Genomic DNA, 22,424 nt, shown 5'->3' with positions numbered 1-22,424 from the left:
GTAAACTTTTCTACCAACAGTTAGTTGTGTTTTCCATAACTACGAACGGTATCATTGTATCTTTGAAGTAATAGTCAATTTTGTAGATACGGTCTTTATAGATGAGGATGCTATAGTAATTGCTTCGTATTAACGATAATTAACCAGTTATTAAATCAAATTGAGTCGGGTTTTAGATTTTCCTAGTCATTGTCGTAATAGTCAATGAAATTATGTCTTTGTAGGAACAATCAATTTTGTAGATATGGGTCTTTGTTAATAAAAGTGTTATGGTAATGGCTTTGTGGTAACGGCAATTAAACCTGTTATTAAATCAAATTGAGTTGGGTTTTTGATTTTCCTGCTCATTGTCGTAATAGTCAATGACATTGATGGCATCGTAGGAACAGTCGATTCACTGTAAATCTCCCAATAGTTAGTTGTGCTTTTCCATAACTACGAACAGTATCATTTGTATATTTGTCGTAATAGTCAATTTTAGATACTCTTTGTTGAAAGAAAAAAAACAGAAAAACTCTTTGTTGAAAGAGTGTTATGGTAATTGCTTTGTAGTAACGAAAATTAAACCAGTTATTAAATCAAATTGAATTGGGTTTTTCATTTTCGTAGACATTGTCGTAATAGTCAATGAAATTGATGTCTTTGTACGAACAGTCAATTCACCGCTAGTAAGCCTTTCTCGCAAGAGTCAGTTGTGTTTTTCCATCACTACGAACAGTATCATTTGTATCTTTGCACTAATAGTAAATTTTTTAGATATGTCTGCTTGTGTTTCTACACTCTTTTAAAAAGGAATTAGCAATAGAGTAGTGGGGTTGCTTGATTTTATTCCTTCTTGAACAATGGCACTTTTACAATTTTTCTCACTGTTAAAAGCGATCTATACTGCCAATCTCTCGGCTACATATTTGACAAAAACGGTAAAGTGTCAGCGTTTGGTGATTCCCATTTAATTAAGATCCATCATCTTAGCTTTTCAATACGCATGATTTTGATTACATATAGGTCATGTTCAGACACAAAATAACAAAATATTGCATAAATTATAATTTCATTTGTTCTTGACATTTTATCACATTTCATAGTTACACTTCTTTTTTGTACTCATTTGAAATTATTCTTTACCCTATCACTGAAAATACTGTATTTATTGTAACAGTAAATTTTATAGTTTTTCTTTTTGCCTTTGTCCTAATAGTCAACACAAGTAGTGCATTTGTCGTAATATAACTCCTGCTACTACTGTTTTTTTTTCTTTTTGAGCAGTCAATCAAAACTTGGTTATCAATTATCTCTTGTTTCTGAAGTATTTATGATTTTCCTGCATAATCAAAGCTGATTTGACTGTATTTTTAAAGCCAACATGATAAATAGTTTTTTTATCCATTTTTTGTCATAATGGTCTTTCTGAACAGTTAATGCTTTTGGTTTAATTATCGATTCAGAAGTTGTTGTATTTATTGTAACAGTAAGTTTTATGACAATTAATTAAGGTTTTTCTTTGAGATGAAAAAAAGTTAATGGCAAGAGAGGGATACGAACCCCCGACCTTCGGCTAGATACGCATATGAGGTTTCCCTCCTTTTGTCATTTTTCAAATGTCGTGTAATCGGTTTGGATTCTCAGTGGGGTTGAGATGGGGAGTTGATGTCCGAGTGGATCGAGGTCACGATAGCTCAGGTGGTAGAGCAGCGGCGTATCTAGCCGAAGGTCGTGGGTTCGAATCCCTCTCGTGCCATTAACTTTTTTTCATCTCAACTAAAAACCTTAATTAATTGTCATGTATAAATTGGTCAAGCGGACCACGAAATTAGTGAAGTAAGTTTTATGATAGTTGTAATAGTAAATTTTTGATTTTGTCCTAATAGTGAACGGAAGTCTTTGTCGTAGTACATCTCCTGATATTTTTGTCGTTTTTGTGATATTGTGCTGTTGTCACAGTCTGTGACGGATTAATTGTAACTAATTATGATACATTTCTCTAAAATGATCAAATTTAATTGTTGTATTTTTTTAATTAGTAAAATACTAGAAATAATACTTACTTGTTTTTGTAATATTCGGTTGTGAATTAGTTGTTTATGTTTTTGTCATAATAATCATTTCAGAAGTTAATGTATTTGTTATAATTATAAATTATATAGTAGTATATTTTTTAGTTGTCTTTGTCGAAATATTTAGTTCTAAATTAGTTATAGTTTTGTCGTAAAAATCAATTCTGAAGTTTTCTGTGATTTCTTGTAATAGCAGTTATTTCTGCGATTCTTTTTGCAACAATCATTTCTGAATTAGTCAAGTCTTTATCCTAACAATAAATGTAGAAGCTGCTATATTTCTTGTAATAGTAAATTATACAGTGGTTGTTAGTTCGTTTTCTTTGTCGTAAAATTCAGTTGTAAATTAAATGAAATAGTCAATTATAAACTAAGTATTTGTCGTAATAATCAATTCTGAAGTTAATGTATTAATAAATTATATAGTATTCCTTCGTTGTTTTAGTTGTAATATTCAGTTTTGAATTAGTATGGCTTTGTCGTAATAATCAATTAGGAAGTTGATGTATTAATAATTTATACAGTATTCCTTCGTTGTTTTAGTTGTTGTTGTAATATTCATTGAATTAGTATGGCTTTGTCGTAATAATCAATTCGGAAGTTAATCTATCAATAAATTATACAGTATTCCTTCGTTGTTTTAGTTGTTGTTGTAATATTCAATTTTGAATTAGTATGGCTTTGTCGTAATAATCAATTCGGAAGTTAATCTATTAATAAATTATACAGTATTCCTTCGTTGTTTTAGTTGTTGTTGTAATATTCAGTTTTGAATTAGTATGGCTTGTCGTAATAATCGATTCGGAAGTTAATGTATTAATAAATTATGCAGCATTCCTTCGTTGTTTTAGTTGTTGTTGTAATATTCAGTTTTTAATTTGTATAGCTTTGTCGTAATAATCAATTCTGAAGATACTGTATATGATGAAATAGCGCATTCTGGTTATTTCTGAATTAGTTTTATCTTTATAGTAATAATCAGTTCTGTAGTTGCTGCATTTGTTGTAAAAGTCTATTACTTAGCAGCTGTGCCTTTGTTGTCTTTGTCATATTAATCATTTCTTAATTGGATATGTCGTAATAATTATTAATTATCTTCTTTATCGTAATAATTAATTCTGAACTTGCTTTATTTGTAATACTACCAAATATTACAATTAATTCTTACTGGTTTTTGTCTTCAGTTCGGAATTATTGTGTTTACCAATGTTTTTGTCAAAATAATAAATTCCGAAGTTGCTGCATTTGTTGTAACAGTTGAATATTGCAGGTAGTTATCCTTTTCTTTATCTTTACAGGTATTTCTGAATTAGTTATGTTTTTGCCGGAATAATCAATTGACCAATATTTTTTGGAATAGCCATTCTGAAGTTGTTATGATTTTGTTTGTGACTTTTTTTATATAGATTTTTTTTATTAATGAGATAGTGATTTTAGCAAACAGTAAATTATGGATATTTCTGTTTTGGAAAATGTAATTATGATAGAATAAGGATAAGAAATTATTTTTCAGAATCACATATTGAATATTGGTTAATCCGTTTTGTTCAAGATGTTATTTTATTGGGTCAGTTTATAATTGGAAGGGTCGTCAACGTGGCGCGACAAAGTAATTATGCTCATCAAAATTTTGTCCTTGTATTAAGTGAGCCGTACGAAATTTACTCCGACGCGGCAGTTCCTCGCGTGGGAGACTTTGTCACTTTTAGGCGTCAACTTTGCCCATTGGTAGTGTCTTGAAATTCAGCTTCACTGGTTTATGGTTATGCTTCATAACTTCTTGCTGGGAGGGCTTACATTTCAGTGCTCTTCCGACGTCCGTCCCTTCCTACCATCACTTTCTTGTTTATGCACTACTCCCTTCGGGCACTAACGCCCCTTCAACGATACTCTTCTTAAAAAATGAATGTTCTCCTGCCAAACCTTTTTCCAGGTGGCGGCCACGGGGAAAACCTTTCTGAGGAATGCGTTAACTCGATGTTGAGACCTTTTTTTACTCAAGTCGTTTTTTTTATATATATAAATGTATTTTTCATTAACCTATCGGAAAGTTTTTTTATTGAAAATAAAAAGGACAAGAAAGACTGGTTTCTCTAATGTGAAATCGCCGATGAACTTCTTTCTTCTCATCCTTATGTGGTTTCAGTCCTTATTGGGCAATGGGACTTCTCCACACTTGGACAGTTCTTTCTTTCGCGAATCTAATCACTTAGCGCTAAAAACAATCATTTTAAATTCATCAGAGAACTGCTTCAAATTTTAACAAGCAATTTTTCCTAGAAATAGAAGAAGCTCGTCGTCAAAGATCACATGGCCGATCGGTCTACTAATAGCATCGTGTCGGTATGTTGTATTAGTTCAAACAGTCCCTGAACGTCTATTTCTGTTTACCCTAAGATAACAAATGAAACAGACGCCTCTAATCTTAATGCGTGTAAAACGCTTATCTGCTAGCATACATGCTTGTCTGTTTGCATTTACAAGCACCCTCTATTTTGTTTTAACCTTCCATTCATTCAGAAAATGATACCTGTATTTTCTACTGTAATTTCGTGTATAAGATTTATTTGTAAATCTGCCTAAAAGGTATCTTTTCGGCGAAAACTAACATTTTATAAATAAGGGTGTTTATTATAAGTTATAGAAAATTAATGAAAATCTACTTTAATAAATCCACCCCGTTTAACAGTATTTCAATTGGAAGTGATCACAATTTGCCTCGGATTTATACTTTTGAGGTCGGTTAATGTGAAAATGACGGCAATCATCGCCAAATTCGAACTGCATGTCATAAATGGGGCGTCGTTCTGCGGTGAAAAAAATGGAAATGGGTTCGCCCACAATTTACCGTACTCGCCAAAAATGGACAAACCTAATTTTGTAAACGGCCCGACATCTAGTAAATCGCCGACAAATCGTGATAGTGCTTCTTTTTTTGTTCGTCGTGCTCCGGACGATATGAAAGCTCGGAAGTACCGGACTTTTAATTAATTCTCATAGTGTTTGAGCCCGGTTCAACAATTGGTTGAATCCGGACGATAGAGGTTAATGAGATTTGCATTTTTAAAATACGACGACCTGAAAGGAACAAAATATTTAAAATTATTCTTCTGAAATGAACCACCAGTCTATTATATGTTTTTAAAAGTATCAACAAAAAAGTAACAAATATTTCAACAAAATTGATCAAAACAAAATGACTACAATAAAATTCAATTGACCTTTCAACCTATCACATTCGGCGTTACCAAAATAAGTGAATTGACTAATTGCTATAAAGGCAAGGCATACAAGAAAATATCCAATACATCTGAATTTACCTTTGACTGAAAATACAATTTCGTCCAATTATACTACCTTATTGCCAATTTTAATGATACCAGTCAGCAAAAATTTACTATTAGTATGAAATCGTCGATAATGCTTCAGCTTACTATAAGACCACGTATTGACATAGAAAGGCAGTGACGTATCACTACAAAACCACTGCACTCAAATATGTTATCCATTGCACTGATATTACGACATTGAATAAAGACCCAATTAGCCATCGAAGGACGTCTTATGAGAAAATTGATTTCCACTACAAAGACACAGCCACGAAAAAAACGTCATATAAGAAAATGGAATTTTACTACAAAGCCACCGACAACGTCGAAGAGTTTATATGCCTACTACTCGACTATTACTAAAAAGACACCAAGACTAACAAGGAATTAATTAAAGTAGATTGAGGAATGTTACACAGTCAGCTAAGGACGGAATATGAGAAAATTGACTTCCACTACAAAAACACAGCCACCAAAAAAAGTCATATAAGAAAATGGACTTTTACCTCAAAGCCACCGCAACAGTCGAAGAGTTTATATGCTTATTACTCGACTATTACTAAAAAGACACCAACACTAACGAGGAATTAGTTAACTACAAAACCACTGCACTCACCTAAGTTATACATAGCACTGATATTATGACATTGAATTAAGACCCGGTTAGTACCCTACATTATTATTACTGAGAAGAAAAAACTCAATTAGTACTACAAAGATACCATCACTAACAAGAAAAGAACTAAAGTAAATTGACAACTAGAAAAAATGCATAGCCACTAAAAAGACGTCATATAAGAAATTGACTTTCACTACAAAGACACCGTCAAATCGGTATTTAATAAATAAATCGAGGTATTTATTTGCCTCTTACTTGACTATTACTAAAATTGACAACGTCAATGGCTAGGAAATAATTAAAGTAAATTAACTATTAGTACAAATGCATAGCCACTAAAAAGACATCATTTATGAAATTGACTTTAGACACTACCAAAAATCGAGGAATTTATTTGCCTCTTACTTGACTATTACTAAAATTGACAACGTCAATGGCTAGGAAATAATTAAAGTAAATTAACTATTAGTACAAATGCATAGCCACTAAAAAGATTTATGAAATTCACTCATTTATGAAATTGACTTTCACTTCAAAGACACCGTCAAAAATCGAGGAATTTATATGCCTCTTATTTGAATGAATATCTCTAAAAAAGAACCGTCAATAACAAGGAAATAATTAAAATAAACTGTCTACTTTTATGAAAACACAGCCAACTAAAGACTGAATGTGAGTAAATTGGCTTCCACTACAAAGACACAGCCACCAAAAAGAGTAATATAAGAAAATGAACTTTTACTACAAAGCCACCCACAACGTCGATGAGTTTATATGCCTATTACTCGATTATTACTAAAAAGACACCAAGACTAACAAGGAATTAACTAAAGTAAATTGACGAATATTACACAGTCAGCTAATGACTTCGTAAGGAATTGACCAAAGAAACGTCATATAAGAAAATTGACTTCCACTACAAAGGCACCTTCACTGATAATGTACAAATAAACGAAATTGATCACTATTACAAAGACAGCCAACTAAAGACGGAATATAAGAAAATTGACTTACACTACAAAGACACAGACTCCAAAAGAAGTCATAAGAAAATGGACTTTTACTACAAAGTTACCGACAACAGCCGAAGAGTTTATATGCCTATTACTCGACTATTACGAAAAAGACACCGACACTAACAAGGACTTAATTAAAGTAAATCGACGAATATTATTGACATACAGCTAATGACGTCATATAATAAATTGACTTCCACTACAAAGACACCGTCAAAAATGGAGGAATTTATATGCCACTTACTTGACTATTACTAAAATAGACAACGTCAATGGCAAGAAAATAATTAAAGTAAATTAGCTACTAATACAAATGCACAGCCACTAATGATTGAATATCTCTAAAAAAAGACACTGTCAAGGAAATTAATTTAAAAAAGTAAACTTTAATGACACAGCCAACTAAGGACGTCATATGAGAAAATTGACTATCATTAAGAAGAAAGCCAACAAATGCTGTCATATGAGAAAATTGACTTCTACACCAAAGACCAACTGCCCAATAAGACTTATGAGAAAGTGAACTAGTAATAGAAAGTACATGCACTGACAAAGACTTGACTCCACCAACTGGACTTAAGAATTATTGCTTTTTGTATTATCACAGAAACAGAGCCTGGAGGTACAAATCCACTGAAAAATGCTGTAATTTAAACCGTTGAGCTTGTCTTTTAAAAATGTTCTGGGTTCAATTATTTAACTTTCAGTTCCTCTCTAGACGGTCATTATTTGTAAATGATCATTGCAGTTAAGATCTGATCCGTGATATTTTTTTCAGATCTTGATAAGCCACTTTGAATAATTGTACATATATTAAGTAATTTTAAACCTCCCACTTTTTTCCTCAGGGTGTGCATTTATGGAATGTGGCTAGGTCCAAACGCCTAGAAAATATACATCTGCTCGTCTCAAAACATCCTGTGAACATTGTCGCTTCCTTAACTTTAGGGAAAAAAGCTCGTTTATTCGAAAATTATCCAACACCTCCACACCCACGGCAGTTTTACAAACGTCCGACATATCGCGCGTGGAAGGGAGAAACACCGGTCGGGAGAGAGTAAAAAAAGGTCCTTTTCGATCCCCCTCCAACCGTACGGACTCAGATGTTGTTCGGCTTCCACACGGCACCCGGGTCCCCTGGAACAGTTGTTATCTATTAAAAGATTTTCCCAGGTGGTTTCGGCCCATTTTGAACGTCGGACGCGTAGATCCCGGCCCGAAAGTTAGAAAAATTTGTGATATGAAACAAAAACCGCGGACCGGGTAGTCTGCATGTCACCTGGTGTCATTAATCAACAATGACAAGGTATGCGCTTTATATCAATAGAAAATATTTAAAACCCTATCTCTTAATATAAAAGAATTTTTATTTAAAACAAATTTTACATCGCTCATCCAACAAAATTCTGTCTATACACACAATTTTGGAGGAAACTCAAATTGATGATAACAGGATTTTTTTAGTTAAAAGAAATTTTGACGATGTTTTTTTTTACCTCAAAACTTATAAAAACTACTATTCGTTATTGAAACGAATTCTTTAGTTTTTGATCCTACCTGATCTTCTGGTTTGGTATAAAATAGGTATAAGTTGATGACCATCCAAAGCCAACTGAGAAAATTAGTAACTTCTCAAATGATGCATATAAAATTTGAAATCAAAACTTGGTCTAGTTTAGTCGAGTTATGTGTTATTAATTTTAGTTGAGTTAGAACGTAAAATCGAAAATTATACGAAAAAATTGGCAGAAAGTTTAATAAATACTCAAACTCAAAATGATGATTGTAAAGACGAAAAATTTGAGTATATATTTAAAAATTGCGTGAAGCCCTTTTAAAATTTATCACATGTTTGTTTAAATTTCAAGTTGATGGGGTTGGAACAAGGCAAGACGTTTTTAAAAGAAGGATAAACTTCGTTGACAATCTAAGCGATATGTTATACGGTACGATGTGGGTCTAGTCCAATTTCACCATGTCTCCAAAACGGCTGGAGAAGCTTCTGCGGCAGTCGTGCAAAACGGTCATTGGTGAGCCTTTCAAAAGAACAAAAAAAAAAGGCTAAAACTGTATGAACTTTAGTGTTTTTATTTTTTATTTAAGCCGTCTCCTTCTAAGGAATAAGTTGTCATTTTCAATTTATTGTATCCTAGTCTTTTATATTTTGAGATTTAACAGATAAGCAGACTTTCGACCGATTTTTACGGGCCCTACTTTCAATAATAGAAAGGGATGGAAACAGGACGGGCGTGAGGGGTTCCGGGCCTATTTCGGGGCGTTTTCAAAGCGGAACCCCTGAAAAACGTCCGGCTTGAATAACGTTTTTGAATACACCTAGTTCCGAGGGAAAAGGGCGAATGGGAAAAGGGGATGGAAAAAGGGTCGTCTGAGGAGTGACACATGCTCTCCGCTGGTAATTCTCCCGTTAATTTGTGCCTTCCGGTTCACAGATTTGTCCGTTTCGTCTCCATATCGGACCGGTCCTAGATTTGACAATAATTCTGACAAAAACAACCCGTACTTTTATCAGTATTCTGATTTTTACAATGCCCTAAAGTAGCCTATTTTTAAGAGCGCTGTTACGATTAGCAGATGTTAACGAATGCAGGGCATTTCTCAATTAGCCAAATTGAGCAAAACGTGCTGTTAACCGCATTTATAAATTATTGGGTAAATTGGGCGGTGCCCTTGCCACCTACTTCTCGTCACCTTAGTGAAAATACCAAAAAATAAATAAAACAAATAAGGCGAAATACAAAATATCATACACTAGTAGTGTGAATTTTAGCTCTGTAAGAACAAATTAAACAACAGAACAAAATCCGCTAAAGAATAGGGCAGCGAAGGAAAAAAGTATCATTAAGTTTTTCTTTGATAAACACCAAAACAAACCGTTTAAATATAGATATTTTTGTGGATCGTTTAATGTGCATTCATCTTCGTTGCGGGTCACTTGAACAGTTCCACCGCTTGAAAAACGATTCCAACCCTGGGCGCCACGCCAGAAAATTATAATTTGGAATGAAAAACGATCTACCTGTTGCCTTTGTAGTTTTAAACGGTAGTATGATGATTTGCTGGGTTTCGCTTGATATTCAGCGAACTGTTGAACATTTTTCCGGCGTTTTGTTCGGATAATAGAGACAGCCTAAAATATAGAGACAGTCAGATATAAATAAACAGACAGACAGCTATACAAAAGACTAAATTCTAATTGTATAACCTATTAAACGATAAAGACACAATTAACCATTGTGACAAAGACATAACACATTTTGGAGCGACTAATACTGCAAAGACAATGTCACCAACATACACTTCACTGCAAATTGTAATATTATGAGATACAGACTCAATTAACCAATGTTACAAATGAATAAATATTCTTTGTAGTGATCAAATTTACCTACTACTGACTAAGACACAATTAACCATTGTGACAAAGAATAAACTGTCTTTGGTGTGACCTTTACTACAATTGACTATTACTACAAAGACACCACTGAAAACAAATATTTAGCTGCCTATGAAGTGACTACAACGAAAACAATGTTAACAACAGTCAACTAACTTTGAAATGTGTACAAATATGAAGAGACTAAGACACAGTAAACAATTGTGACAAAAAAAACTGTCTTTGGTGTTACCTGTCCTACAATTGACTATTACGACTAAGACACCACCGAAAACAAATATTTAGCTGCCTATGAAGTGACGACAACGAAAACAATGTTAATAACAGTCAACTAACTTTGAAATGTGTACAAATATGAAGAGACTAAGACACAATAAACAATTGTGACAAAAACAACTGTCTTTGGTGTGACCTGTTCTACAATTGACTATTACGACTAAGACACCACCGAAAACAAATATTAACTGCCTATGCATTGTGTACAAATATGAAGAGACTAAGACACAATAAACAATTGTCACAAAGAAAAAACTGTCTTTGGTGTGACCTGTGCTACAATTGACTATTACGACACAGACACCACCGAAAACAAATATTTAGCTGCCTATGAAGTGACTACAACGAAAACAATGTTAACGACAGACACCTAACTTTGAATTGTGTACAAATATTAAGAGACTGAGACACAATTAACCATTATGACGAATAATAAACTATCTTTGGTATGATTTGTACTACAATTGACTATTACGACACAGACACCACCGAAAACAAATATTTAGCTGCCTAAGAAGTGACTACAACGAAAACAATGTTAATATCAGACAGCTAACTTTGAATTGTGTACAAGTATTAAGAGACTGAGACACAATTAACCATTGTGACAAAGAATAAACTGTCTTTGGTGTGACCTGTACTACAATTGACTATTATGACTAAGACACTACCAAAACCAAAGATTTTAATTTACTGTGAAGAGTCTATTACAACAAAGACAATTTCGCCAACGAACAACTAAATTCTAATTTTGTACACGTATTAAACGATAAAGACAAAATGGTTTATTGTGACAAACGCCTCACCGAAAGCAAAGAAACTTCCTATAAAGTGACTACATGTACTAAAAAGACAACTAGGCAATATCACAAACCAATAATTAAATCTAGTTGTATTATGACACAATACAGACTCAATTGGATTATTTGGAGATAGTGAGATGCGGTCTGGTCGTGACTGACAGACATTTTAGAGTCAAACAATAAGACCAATATTCAGAACTAAAAGCAATAAATGAAGGAGTGCCACAAGGTAGCATACTAAGTCTAATACTTTACTTGTTATACGTAAATGATTTTCCGAATATAGATGGAGTAAAAATTGCACTGTTTGCAGATGCCATAACGGTGTAACAGGATAAAAAATGGACCAAAAAATAAAATAAAATTGAGAATCACGCTCAATCAACGTAAATCTATACCTATAAATTATAGAAAAAAATTGGACCATGTTTCATTTCTCACATAGAGGCTATTATACAGTGATACAGTTGAATATCTGGAAATGACTTTAGATGCCATGCTTAGATCAAAAGAACACAGAATAAAAAAGTGCAGAAATAGTTTTAAGGTATAGATATATTGGCTGATAGGATGCAGCTCCAACTTTGCTATACAAAATAAAATATTATACACACAAATCCTAAACCTATTTGTACGTACGGTATTCAACTATGAGATTGTACCAAACACCGTAATATCAAAATTATACAAACATTCCAAAATAAAACCACCATCAAATGTACCTTGGTATGTAAGGTATAAGGATTTATATAGGGATCTTAAGAGGACCCGGCAGAAATATTTTGCCAAACATCAGCCTCGCGTCAGCCAGTTTGAAGTGATGATGGTGAGAGGAGACTAAGGTGTTTTATATTCCCCAAGATTGCAGCCTAAATAAAGACACCATGGCCTAAAACAAAAATTTAACTGCTTTGGAAATGACTAATACTACAAAGACACTGTAGCAACGAAAAGCTAAATTTGAATTTCTAACTTGCTAGTTATCGATCTTCTTGATCTGTCCATCACCGCTGTGTTAGCCTGACAGGCGCGTTTCGCCATCTTTAGTGTTGGGTATTACTAAATTCTAATTGTGTACAAGTATTAAACGACACGGACACAATGGTCTGTTGTGACAGTGACATGACCGAAATCAAAGGAACTTCCTATGAACTGTCTAATACTACAAAGACAATGTCGCAAACGGAACTTTAATTTTGAGTTATGTTAAAAGTAAAAATATTACTAAATTGTTTGTTACCTTACTGCGAATTGTAATATTAAGATATACAGAAATGAATAAACTCTCTTTGAAGTGATCAATATTTACCTATTGCGATAAAGACAACACCGAAAACAAATATTTAGCTGCCTATGAAGTGTCTAATACTACAAAGACAATGTCACAACAATCAACTAATTCGAGTTATGTACAAGGATTAAACGATAAAGGCACATGGAATATTGTCACAAAGGCCTCGCCGAAAACAAAGAAACTTCCTATAAATGGACTAAATATACTAAAAAGACTACACCACAAAAACAATATCGCAAACCAGTAACTAAATCTGACAAATGACAAAGACACCATGGCATAAAAAAAAATTTAACTCCTTTTGAAATGACTAATACTACAAAGACACTGTCGTAAATAAAAAGCTAGCTTTGAATTACGTTGAAATTAAAAATATTACTAATTTGCTAGTTATCGATTATCTTGGTCTATCATTGCTGTGTTAGTCAGACAGACGCGTTTCGGCATTTCGCCATCTTTAGTGATGGGTATGTGTGATTTCAGTGAAATCAAGTCTCTTTTATAAGAACGTGAGGGAAACGATCAAATTAGAGGTTTATCTCCCCGCAGAAAACAAAGCTCACAATTTTAACTGCGAGAAATTGACCATTGGGATAAATAACACAAAGACACTAGCAAGCGAACAGCTAACTCTATAAGATAGAATCAATTGACTAGTGCGACAAAGTCATCACGAAAACAAAAATTAAACTGAATGATATGAAGTGATCAATACTAAAGGAAACTGCCTAAAGCAAAATCGTTTAGTGTTAAGACAAGACAAATACTCAATTGCTGCGGCAAAGACAACACTGAAAACAAAGATTTAACGCCTACGAAGTTGACTAATACTACAAAGAAACTACATCAAACTACTAACTCCGAATTGAAATTGGCAAGACAAAGATCTGTGATAATATTACTACTCCATTATTAGAAATTTATTTGCGTTAAATCTATAAAATAATTTTAACAATTTGTTCCTCGAAAAATGATTTCACTGTTGACCCTTTTTTTCTCTTCGCTCGAGGAATGCGTTAGTAACTTCTCAGCATAAGTAGCAATTGAATCGATATTACAATTTCATAATAACTTTACTTATAATTTATTATTATTATTATTGTTGTTATAAACTATTTCCTTTCAAATTTCCTTTTCCTTTGTAATGAGTCGTTTTCCAGATGTTGACTTAAGATTGTGCTTGCGACGCTAGTTATTCCTTACAACCCATGATATGAGTTTGTAGTTGTAATCTTTCCGTGTTACAGCGCAAGCAGACTTTCTCGAGTGTTTACTTTGCGAGTGTAGTTTTAAATAGGGCGTCCATTAGAGCGAATGGGCTCAACCTAATGAAACTCAAATACGGCTATCGGGAAAAGCCCGGCAGCGGGAGCAGGTTTCCAGGCTCAAGAGGTCCAAACTGATAAGAGTGATGCATTGGGGAGCTTCTTAAATTATGCTTTGTGTACCGTGTACACAGTCTTTCTTTACCCAGGGCGCAAATATCCCAGAAAACATTTAATATCGCTGCTCCATGATGCTGGATGTCTTCAATGAATATTGAAAAGTGAATAAAACTGTATGCCATTTTGTAAAGTCAAACCCGGTAATAAAAGTTCTTTTTTTTAATCATCATTAAATAGGTCATTGTTTTTTGTTATTACATTTCCAATGAGTGCAAAAATTTGATATTGGTTTGATCCAGCCCGATCGACCTGACCGCCAGTGGATGTCTAATTGTATTATAGCGCGAAAAATCAATTGTACATTTGAGGTACAGTGGTCTAAACGGATATAAACAAATACTCAGTTGACTTTTTAAAAATAAATGTAGTTAATAATGAAAGTTGGACTACCATTTCCTTAAAAACTATTGCCCGACTAGACCAGAATTTACTGGGATGGCTAGGAAAACAAAGACAATATCACCTTCAATGACCTAACTACTATTAAAGTGACTATCATTACAGAGACCACGAACAATAACATCACTGCCATCGAATTGACTGTTACTACAAATACAATGACTTATCTGCCACCTAATTGACTGTTACTACAAAGTCAATGACCTAACTGCCACCGAATCACTATTACTTCAAAGACAATGACCTGACTGCCACCAAATTGACCATTACTACAAAGACAATGACCTAACTGCCACCAAATTGACCATTATTACAAAGATAATGACCTAATTGTCACCATATTGACCATTACTACAAAGTCAATGAACTAACTGCCACCTAATCACTATTACTACAAAGACAATGACCTAACTGCCACCGAATTGACTGTTACTACAAAGGCAGTGACCCATCTACCATCGGATTGACTATCAAACCCAGGGACAATACTGTCATTGAATTGACTATTACTATATCCAGTTGTCATAGGATTGACTGTAACTACAAAAAACGTAACCGGATTGACTATCACTGCAAAGACTATGCCGTCAACTAACACAGAATTGAGTACTACTAGTTTAACCTAACTACCACTTAATTGACTATTTGTTCAGAATAAGTGCGCCAAACAAAAGCGATTCGCCTTTAATTGATTGTCATTACGAAGTTAACATTGTAACAAAATGTAATGAATACCTAAGTAAGAGATGCCATTGAAACGTAATCAAAAGCCAATTTGTTTATCGTCTAGTGTCGAAACGAAATTGACTATTACTACTACTGTAAAGTTGACATTACTCTCATTGAATTGACTATTACTGTAAAAACAGTTATCCAATTGTCGTAGGATTGACTGTAACTACAAAGACAATGACCTAACTGCCACCGAATCTACTGTTACTACAAAGACAATGACCTAACTGTCACCAAATTGACCATTACTACAAAGACAATAACGTTACTGTCATCGAATTGACTATTACGACAAAGGCAAAGACCCATCTACCATCGGATTGGCTATCAAACCCAGGGACATACTGTCATTGAATTGATTATTACTATAAAAACAGTTTATCCAGTTGTCGTAGGATTGACTACAACTACAAAAAACGACATAACCGATTGACCATCACTGCAAAGGCAATGACCTAACTGCCACCAAATTGACCATTACTACAAAGACAATGACCTAACTGCCACCGAATTGACTGTTACTACAAAGGCAATGACCCATCTACCATCTGATTGACTGTTACTACAAAGGCATTGACCCATCTACCATCGGATTGATTATCAAACCGAGTGACTATTACTCTCATTGAATTGGCTATTACTATAAAAACAGATATCCATTTGTCATAGGGTTGACTGTAACTACAAAAAACTTAGCCGGATTGACTATCACTGCAAAGACTGTGCCGTCAACTAACACAGAATTGAGTACTACTAGTTTAATCTAACTACCACTTAATTGTCTATTTGTTCAGAATAAGTGCGCCAAACAAAAGCGATTCGCCTTTAATTGATTGTCATTAAGAAGTTAACATTGTTATAAAATGTAATGAATACCTAAGTAAGAGATGCCATAGAAACGTATTCAAAAGCCAATTTGTTTATCGATTAGTGTCGAAACGAAATTGACTATTACTACTAAGTAAAGTTCATGATCATTCAATGTCCTAACTACAACTGAATTGATTATCATTACAAAGATAATCTAAGACAGTCAACTAACTCTGCATTGACTGTCACTTACTATTACTTCATTGACACCATGTACAAAGACAAAATTGACTTTCAATTCAAAGTAAGCACTAACCAAAAACGTACATAGATAAATGTAATTTTTACAAAACCGTTATTAATGAAATGGCCGAAATGTCTGGTAAGTAAACAGAAACTTTAACAAAACTAAAGCATGATTTTATTCGATTCATTACATTATGAATTTTTTCTATACATAAAAAATCCTAATTCCACCATTGTGAAGACAATAAAAAAATTAAACGAGAAAAAAGACAGTACATCCAATAATGGAATTGACTATCCGTGCAAAGTCAAAACGATCTATAGTGTCCTAATTACCCTAGAATTGAATATTAATTTGAAGTCAGCTATAATGACCTAACAGGTCCATAAATGAATTTATGGGTTAAAGTGAATGTCAGATTAATGTCAGTCGATATAGATAGGGTTATTTTAGTAATGGTCAAGTCATAGGTATTTAGGTTTCCCGGTCATTATCTTTGCTAACTTTGGGATGATTTAAAAAAAAATCTTAAATCATAAATAAATAGTTTTAAGAATATCACCGATTCACAAGCTTTATCAGAATATATTTGTTTAATTTATCCTTGAAAGTGTTTAAAATAGGATTAGTTTAGGTGAAACCTGAATCACCTGTCAGTAAATTCGTAGGAATGGAATGAAAAGTAGTAGATGAAAACTTATTTAAAAAAAAAGAAACTGTTATCTCAGATTCTTTTACTGGCCACGTCTAAACAAACTTGAGTGTGTTTATAACCCACCTTCCAAACGTCTTTTTTGGCATTAGTCCTTACTTCCTGCCGGTTCGCCCTATCGAAACTAAATATACAGCGGGTCTCCTTTGTTTACTTTAAAATAAGCCCGTCTCGGTCGTTTTAAATCGGGGGGAAAAGAAATATGCCCGGCCTGTCGAATAGCAAAGTTTCTAAATCGATTTGATTCCGATACAAAATTGCCTGTTGCGAATGACGAGTGTTCTATATTTAGGCATTGAGTTGTTAGGTCAGCTTTCAATCCATACATACTTTTTACCGTTGTTTATTAATGGAGTTTTATTTCAAGAATTGTTTTGTCTGGAGAACTTCAAGCAGGACGTATAACAATCTAACACTATGTAATAACAGTCTTAAGATCTTTTCCTAGATAAAGCCACGAGGAAAGTCAACATTCAATGATTTTTTTTTTAATAGTGACCGGTTGTTTAACAATTTGTTGAGGTAGTTTAAAAAACACATTTTTTTCATTTTTTTAACGTTTCGGCCTTTATTGGGGTCATCTTCAGGGCATAAAGTGTGGTGCTATTCTTATGGTGTCATATTGGTATTGTGACCACCACCATACACCAATATGGCACCACAAGAATAGCACCACACTTTATATCCTGAAGATGACTCGAATAATGGTCGAAACGTCGGCCAAAAAATGGAAAAGGTTTTTTTTCTAAACTACCTCTTTGTTGACAGCTCCTCACGAATCCAACAAAATATTGAATGAATTGTCAAAACCAAGACTGCCACAAATAACACTAAAATTTGCTATTTTCACAAACACACAATCATTTTAAAAAAATTACTTCATTCTCTATTTCGACAATATGTATTTATGAAATGTTGATGTTTCTTGTCGGCTGGATTGCGGAATTTGTCAAGAACAACTCAGCAGTTAATGTCTTGTCTATTTTTGGCAACGTTTCGGTCTTATTGTAGTTCTTCATCATGCAAAACATTTAGGATGTGGAGATTGGGAAAATGAAATTAAAAAGGTGGTCTGTTATTGTTTGAATTTAAGTGGTTAGACCTAAATCTTTTTAATATTTTTTGCTTCGTCAAAAATAAAAAAAGTCATGAACTGCTGAGTTGTTCATTCTCTGGCTGTCACCCTGACAAATTCTCCAATCATGCATTTTTGAAATGACTCATTCGATATAATTTTATCTCTTGCGAAAAAGAGGACTGCCGTTGAAATTATGAACCCTGTAAAGATACAGACAGTAACAAACAACCAACTCCGAATTGACTTATTACTAACTACTAAGACTCCTATCAATAATCACTTAACTCATCATTACGTACCTGTCATTGAACTTTCAAGTGACTAACTTCAAAAACTTTGTCACCAACTGACAACAAACTATATTTGAATTCATTCCTATTACCTGTAAGACATTCATAACTTTTTCCGTATTGACTACTTCGATAAACTCCCCACCCACAACAAAACTTGAAATGTTGGATTCTCCAACGACACCTGTGAATTGGCTATTGCGACAAAGAGTCTGTAAATTGATAGATGTTGATAGATGCTCCAATGGCACTTGTGAATTGTCTGTTATGGCAAAGATGCCTGTGGATGGTCTATTACGACAAAGACACTTATGAATTGACTATTACGAAAAAAATACCTGCGAACCGATTATAACCCTTGAATTTACTTTTCCGGCAAAGACCTGTGACCTGGCTATTACGACAAATACAACTCTGAATTGGCTATTACGACAAAAAAACCACTTGTAAATTGAATATTACGGCAAAAACACTTTTCATTTATTATTACAACAGAGCCATATGTGAATTGACTATTATGACAAAAACACCCTTGAATTTACTTTTACGCCAAAGACCTGTGAATTGGCTATTACGACAAATACAACTCTGAATTGGCTATTGCGACAAAAAAAAAACCACTTGTAATTTGAATATTATGGCAAAAACACCTTTCATTGATTATTACAACAGAGACATATGTGAATTGACTATTATGACAAAAACACCCTTGAATTAACTTTTACGGGTAAGACACCTGTGAATTGATTATTATGACAAAAGCACCTGTGAATTGATTATTATGAAAAAAAACAACTGACAATTCACCTTTACCACCAACATGACTGTGTATTTGCTACTAAGACAAAGACAACTTGGAATTGACTATTACATCAAAACACTTGTCAATTCACTTTTACAACAAAGACACCTGGGAATCGGCTATTATGACATAGTGATCTGTGAATTGATTATTATGGCAAAAACACCTGTGAATTAACTGTTATTACAAGTCAGTCAATGGCAATAAAATTTAATTAATTTGTATGACCGCAAAAATGCAAATATACTGTCAACCAACAACTATAACTCCAAATTGACTGTTAACCATTGATAACGACTTAACACAATTTACAATTTCGACAGAGACACAACCGAAAACAAGACTTAACAGTTTCTATCATTGCAAAGACACGGTCACTATGAAACAGCAAACACATTCAGACACTACCATTAACAGTGACTCTATTGACTACTACGACAGACTTAACTGAACTGACTATTATAAAAATAAATTTTCACCACCGATGAAATTAAATTTTGCCTGAAGACTCCACCGAAAACAGGTCTTTACCGGCTTTGACTTGACTAATACTTTGAAAGACACTGGCACGAATAGACAACTAACTCAGATTCATGTAGAAGTATAAGACACAACAATATTTTAATTGCCTATCGTGATAAAAATTGAAATATCTTTCTACAAAGGCTGTTTCTACAAAGGTATAATAATTTAATGTTTAACATAATTTAATTGTTGTTTACAGAGAATGCGGCTGTTCGAGAAATGTCTGGAAGACGCGAGCGGACGCCTGGCCGCGTCTGAAACGGCTTGCGCGTCCTGGCAGCCGACCACGGATCCAGCACAAGCGCCCGCACAACTCGACAACCTCCAGGTAAGAAAAAGAGAGAGTCCCATTGTATTTAAAACAGAGCCCATCCCTAATCGGCCGCCTCTCCGACAGAAATTCGGCGAACGCCTCGGACCTTTGACTCGTTCCATCGAAGACATGAACGACCACGTCGCCGCGTTCAGATCCAGCGGTGTCAACGTCTCGCCCGCTCTGCTCGCCCGCGTCGACGACCTCAACGCGAGGTAAGAGGAATTTTTTGAACCGACACAGATCAACGTTGATCTGACCCGATGATTTCATTTTAGGTGGCGAGCGATCCAAATGACGGTAGACGACAGGTTTAAGGCGTTGAGAGGTCTCACATCAGGCGGAGCACCACCGAATCACAGCTTTCTGTCTGCGTCTGTTGATCATCCGTGGGAGAGAGCGACGACACCCAGCAAAGTGCCTTACTACATCAAGTAAGAGCTCAAAATGAACTAAGAACATAAGTACTCTTGAACTGACAATAAACATACCAACCTGCACCAAACAAACATTTAACAAATAATTATTTAGATAAGAATTAAATCAATAATTGATGAATGCAAAGACACTGCAGAACCAAAGATTTAGTTATTCCTTTATTGACTATAACAACGAAGACACTGCATTTTCAAAGATTAACTGCCAAATTGACTATTTTAAAAAAAGGCGCTGCAGGATAATTATCTAATGATTATATTTAATTAATTATTAGTACAAAGGCGCTTAATCACCTAACTGTTTATCTATGGACGCTCCATCAACAAATATTTACATAATCTAATTGATTAAGACCCTGGGCCACCAATGATTTTATTATTCCTGTATTGACTGTAACTACAAAGACACAGCATTTTCAATTATAACTGCCGTCGAATTGACCATTTTTAGAAAAGACCCTGCAGCAACACAATTAACAATTTACTGTCTTTAATTAATTATTAACACAAAGACACTTCATCTCCTAACTACTTAATTTATGGACACATGGACCCTGGATTTCAAAAATTAACTGCCACCGAATTGACTATTAAAAAAAATGCCCTGCAGCAACCCAATTATTGAATTATTAATACAAAGACACTTAATCACCTAACTGTTTATCTATGGACGCTGCATCAACAAATATTTACATAATCTCTAATTGATTAAGACCCTGGGTCATCAATGAATTAATTATTCCTGTATTGACAATTTAAAAAAAGGCCCTGCAGCCACACAATTATCTAATTATTATCTTTAATTAATTATTAATACAAAGACAATTCATCACCTAACTGCTTATCTATGGACGCTGCATCAACAAATATTTACATAATCTAATTGATTAAGACACTAGGTCATCAATGATATAATTATTCCTGAATTGACTATAACAACAAAGACACTGCATATTCAAAGATTAACTGTCACTGAATTGACTATTTTGTAATGAAAGGCCCTGCAACAATACAATTATCTAATTATTATCTTTAATTAATTATGAATACAAAGTCACTTTATCGCATAACTGCTTAATGTATAGACACTGCATCAACAAACATTTACATAATCATTAATTGATTAAGACACTGAGTCACCAATGATTTAATTATTCCTGAATTGAATATTAACTACCAAGACACTACAATAACAAAACTACTAAGAGTCAAGGTTAATCAACCTGCAGGTTAGTCATTTTCGATCATTTTTGGATTATTCTCACTGTTTTGGTTTGCCAGTTGGGCTTTAGTTTTTGTCCATCATCAGTAGTTTATTAGTGTTATAAGCAGGGTGTTCTAGTCAAACCTATGAGTATTTTTAAAGTGGGATGTAGAAGTTAATTAACCCGAAAGTTGGTCTTATCTGAACATTTAGCTTATTTCACTGTTTTGGTCTGACAGAAGAGCTTTTGTCACCATCAATGGATCATCATATATGCCGAAACACCGAAATAATAAACATACCGTGATCGGAAAAGTAGCAAACTACATTTGAATCGTTTATAACAAAAACACTGCAACAATAAATCAATCAAGTACTCTTGTTGTTTTTGTTTGTTTTTTAATGCAAACAAACTTCACAAACAGTTCATTACATATTCTGAAATTGTGAAGTCAAGAGGTTAATTAATCTGAAGGTTGGTATTTTCTTATCATTATTGGACTGGGCGAGTCATCTTTCGCAATCCTCAGCAGTTCATCCAGTTTATAAGCAGGTGTGACAGTCACACCTACTGCTAAAGATGACAAATTGCTGAAATGCCAAAACATGAAGATAGTAAGAGTA

At 33.9% G+C, this 22,424-nt stretch overlaps 1 protein-coding gene across 11 annotated transcripts in view; it reads left to right on the top strand.

Annotated features, from left to right (window-relative positions):
* LOC106669519 (dystrophin, isoforms A/C/F/G/H-like) overlaps window positions 1-22,424 on the top strand; it is a 328,247-nt gene that overhangs the window by 301,399 nt on the left and 4,424 nt on the right. For all 11 annotated transcript variants that reach the window (XM_024227801.1, XM_024227799.1, XM_024227800.1 and 8 more), the window contains 3 exons: window positions 20,046-20,174; window positions 20,244-20,374; window positions 20,438-20,593. In XM_024227801.1, the coding sequence (XP_024083569.1) occupies window positions 20,046-20,174; window positions 20,244-20,374; window positions 20,438-20,593 (416 nt within the window). The remainder of the gene's footprint in view (window positions 1-20,045; window positions 20,175-20,243; window positions 20,375-20,437; window positions 20,594-22,424) is intronic.

Source organism: Cimex lectularius, unplaced genomic scaffold (genome assembly GCF_000648675.2).
Source record: "Cimex lectularius strain Harlan isolate CLEC.00 unplaced genomic scaffold, Clec_2.1 scaffold229, whole genome shotgun sequence".
Taxonomy (NCBI): domain Eukaryota; kingdom Metazoa; phylum Arthropoda; class Insecta; order Hemiptera; family Cimicidae; genus Cimex; species Cimex lectularius.
Note: the sequence above shows the minus strand (reverse complement) of the source record. Positions and strands in the feature narration are given on the sequence as shown.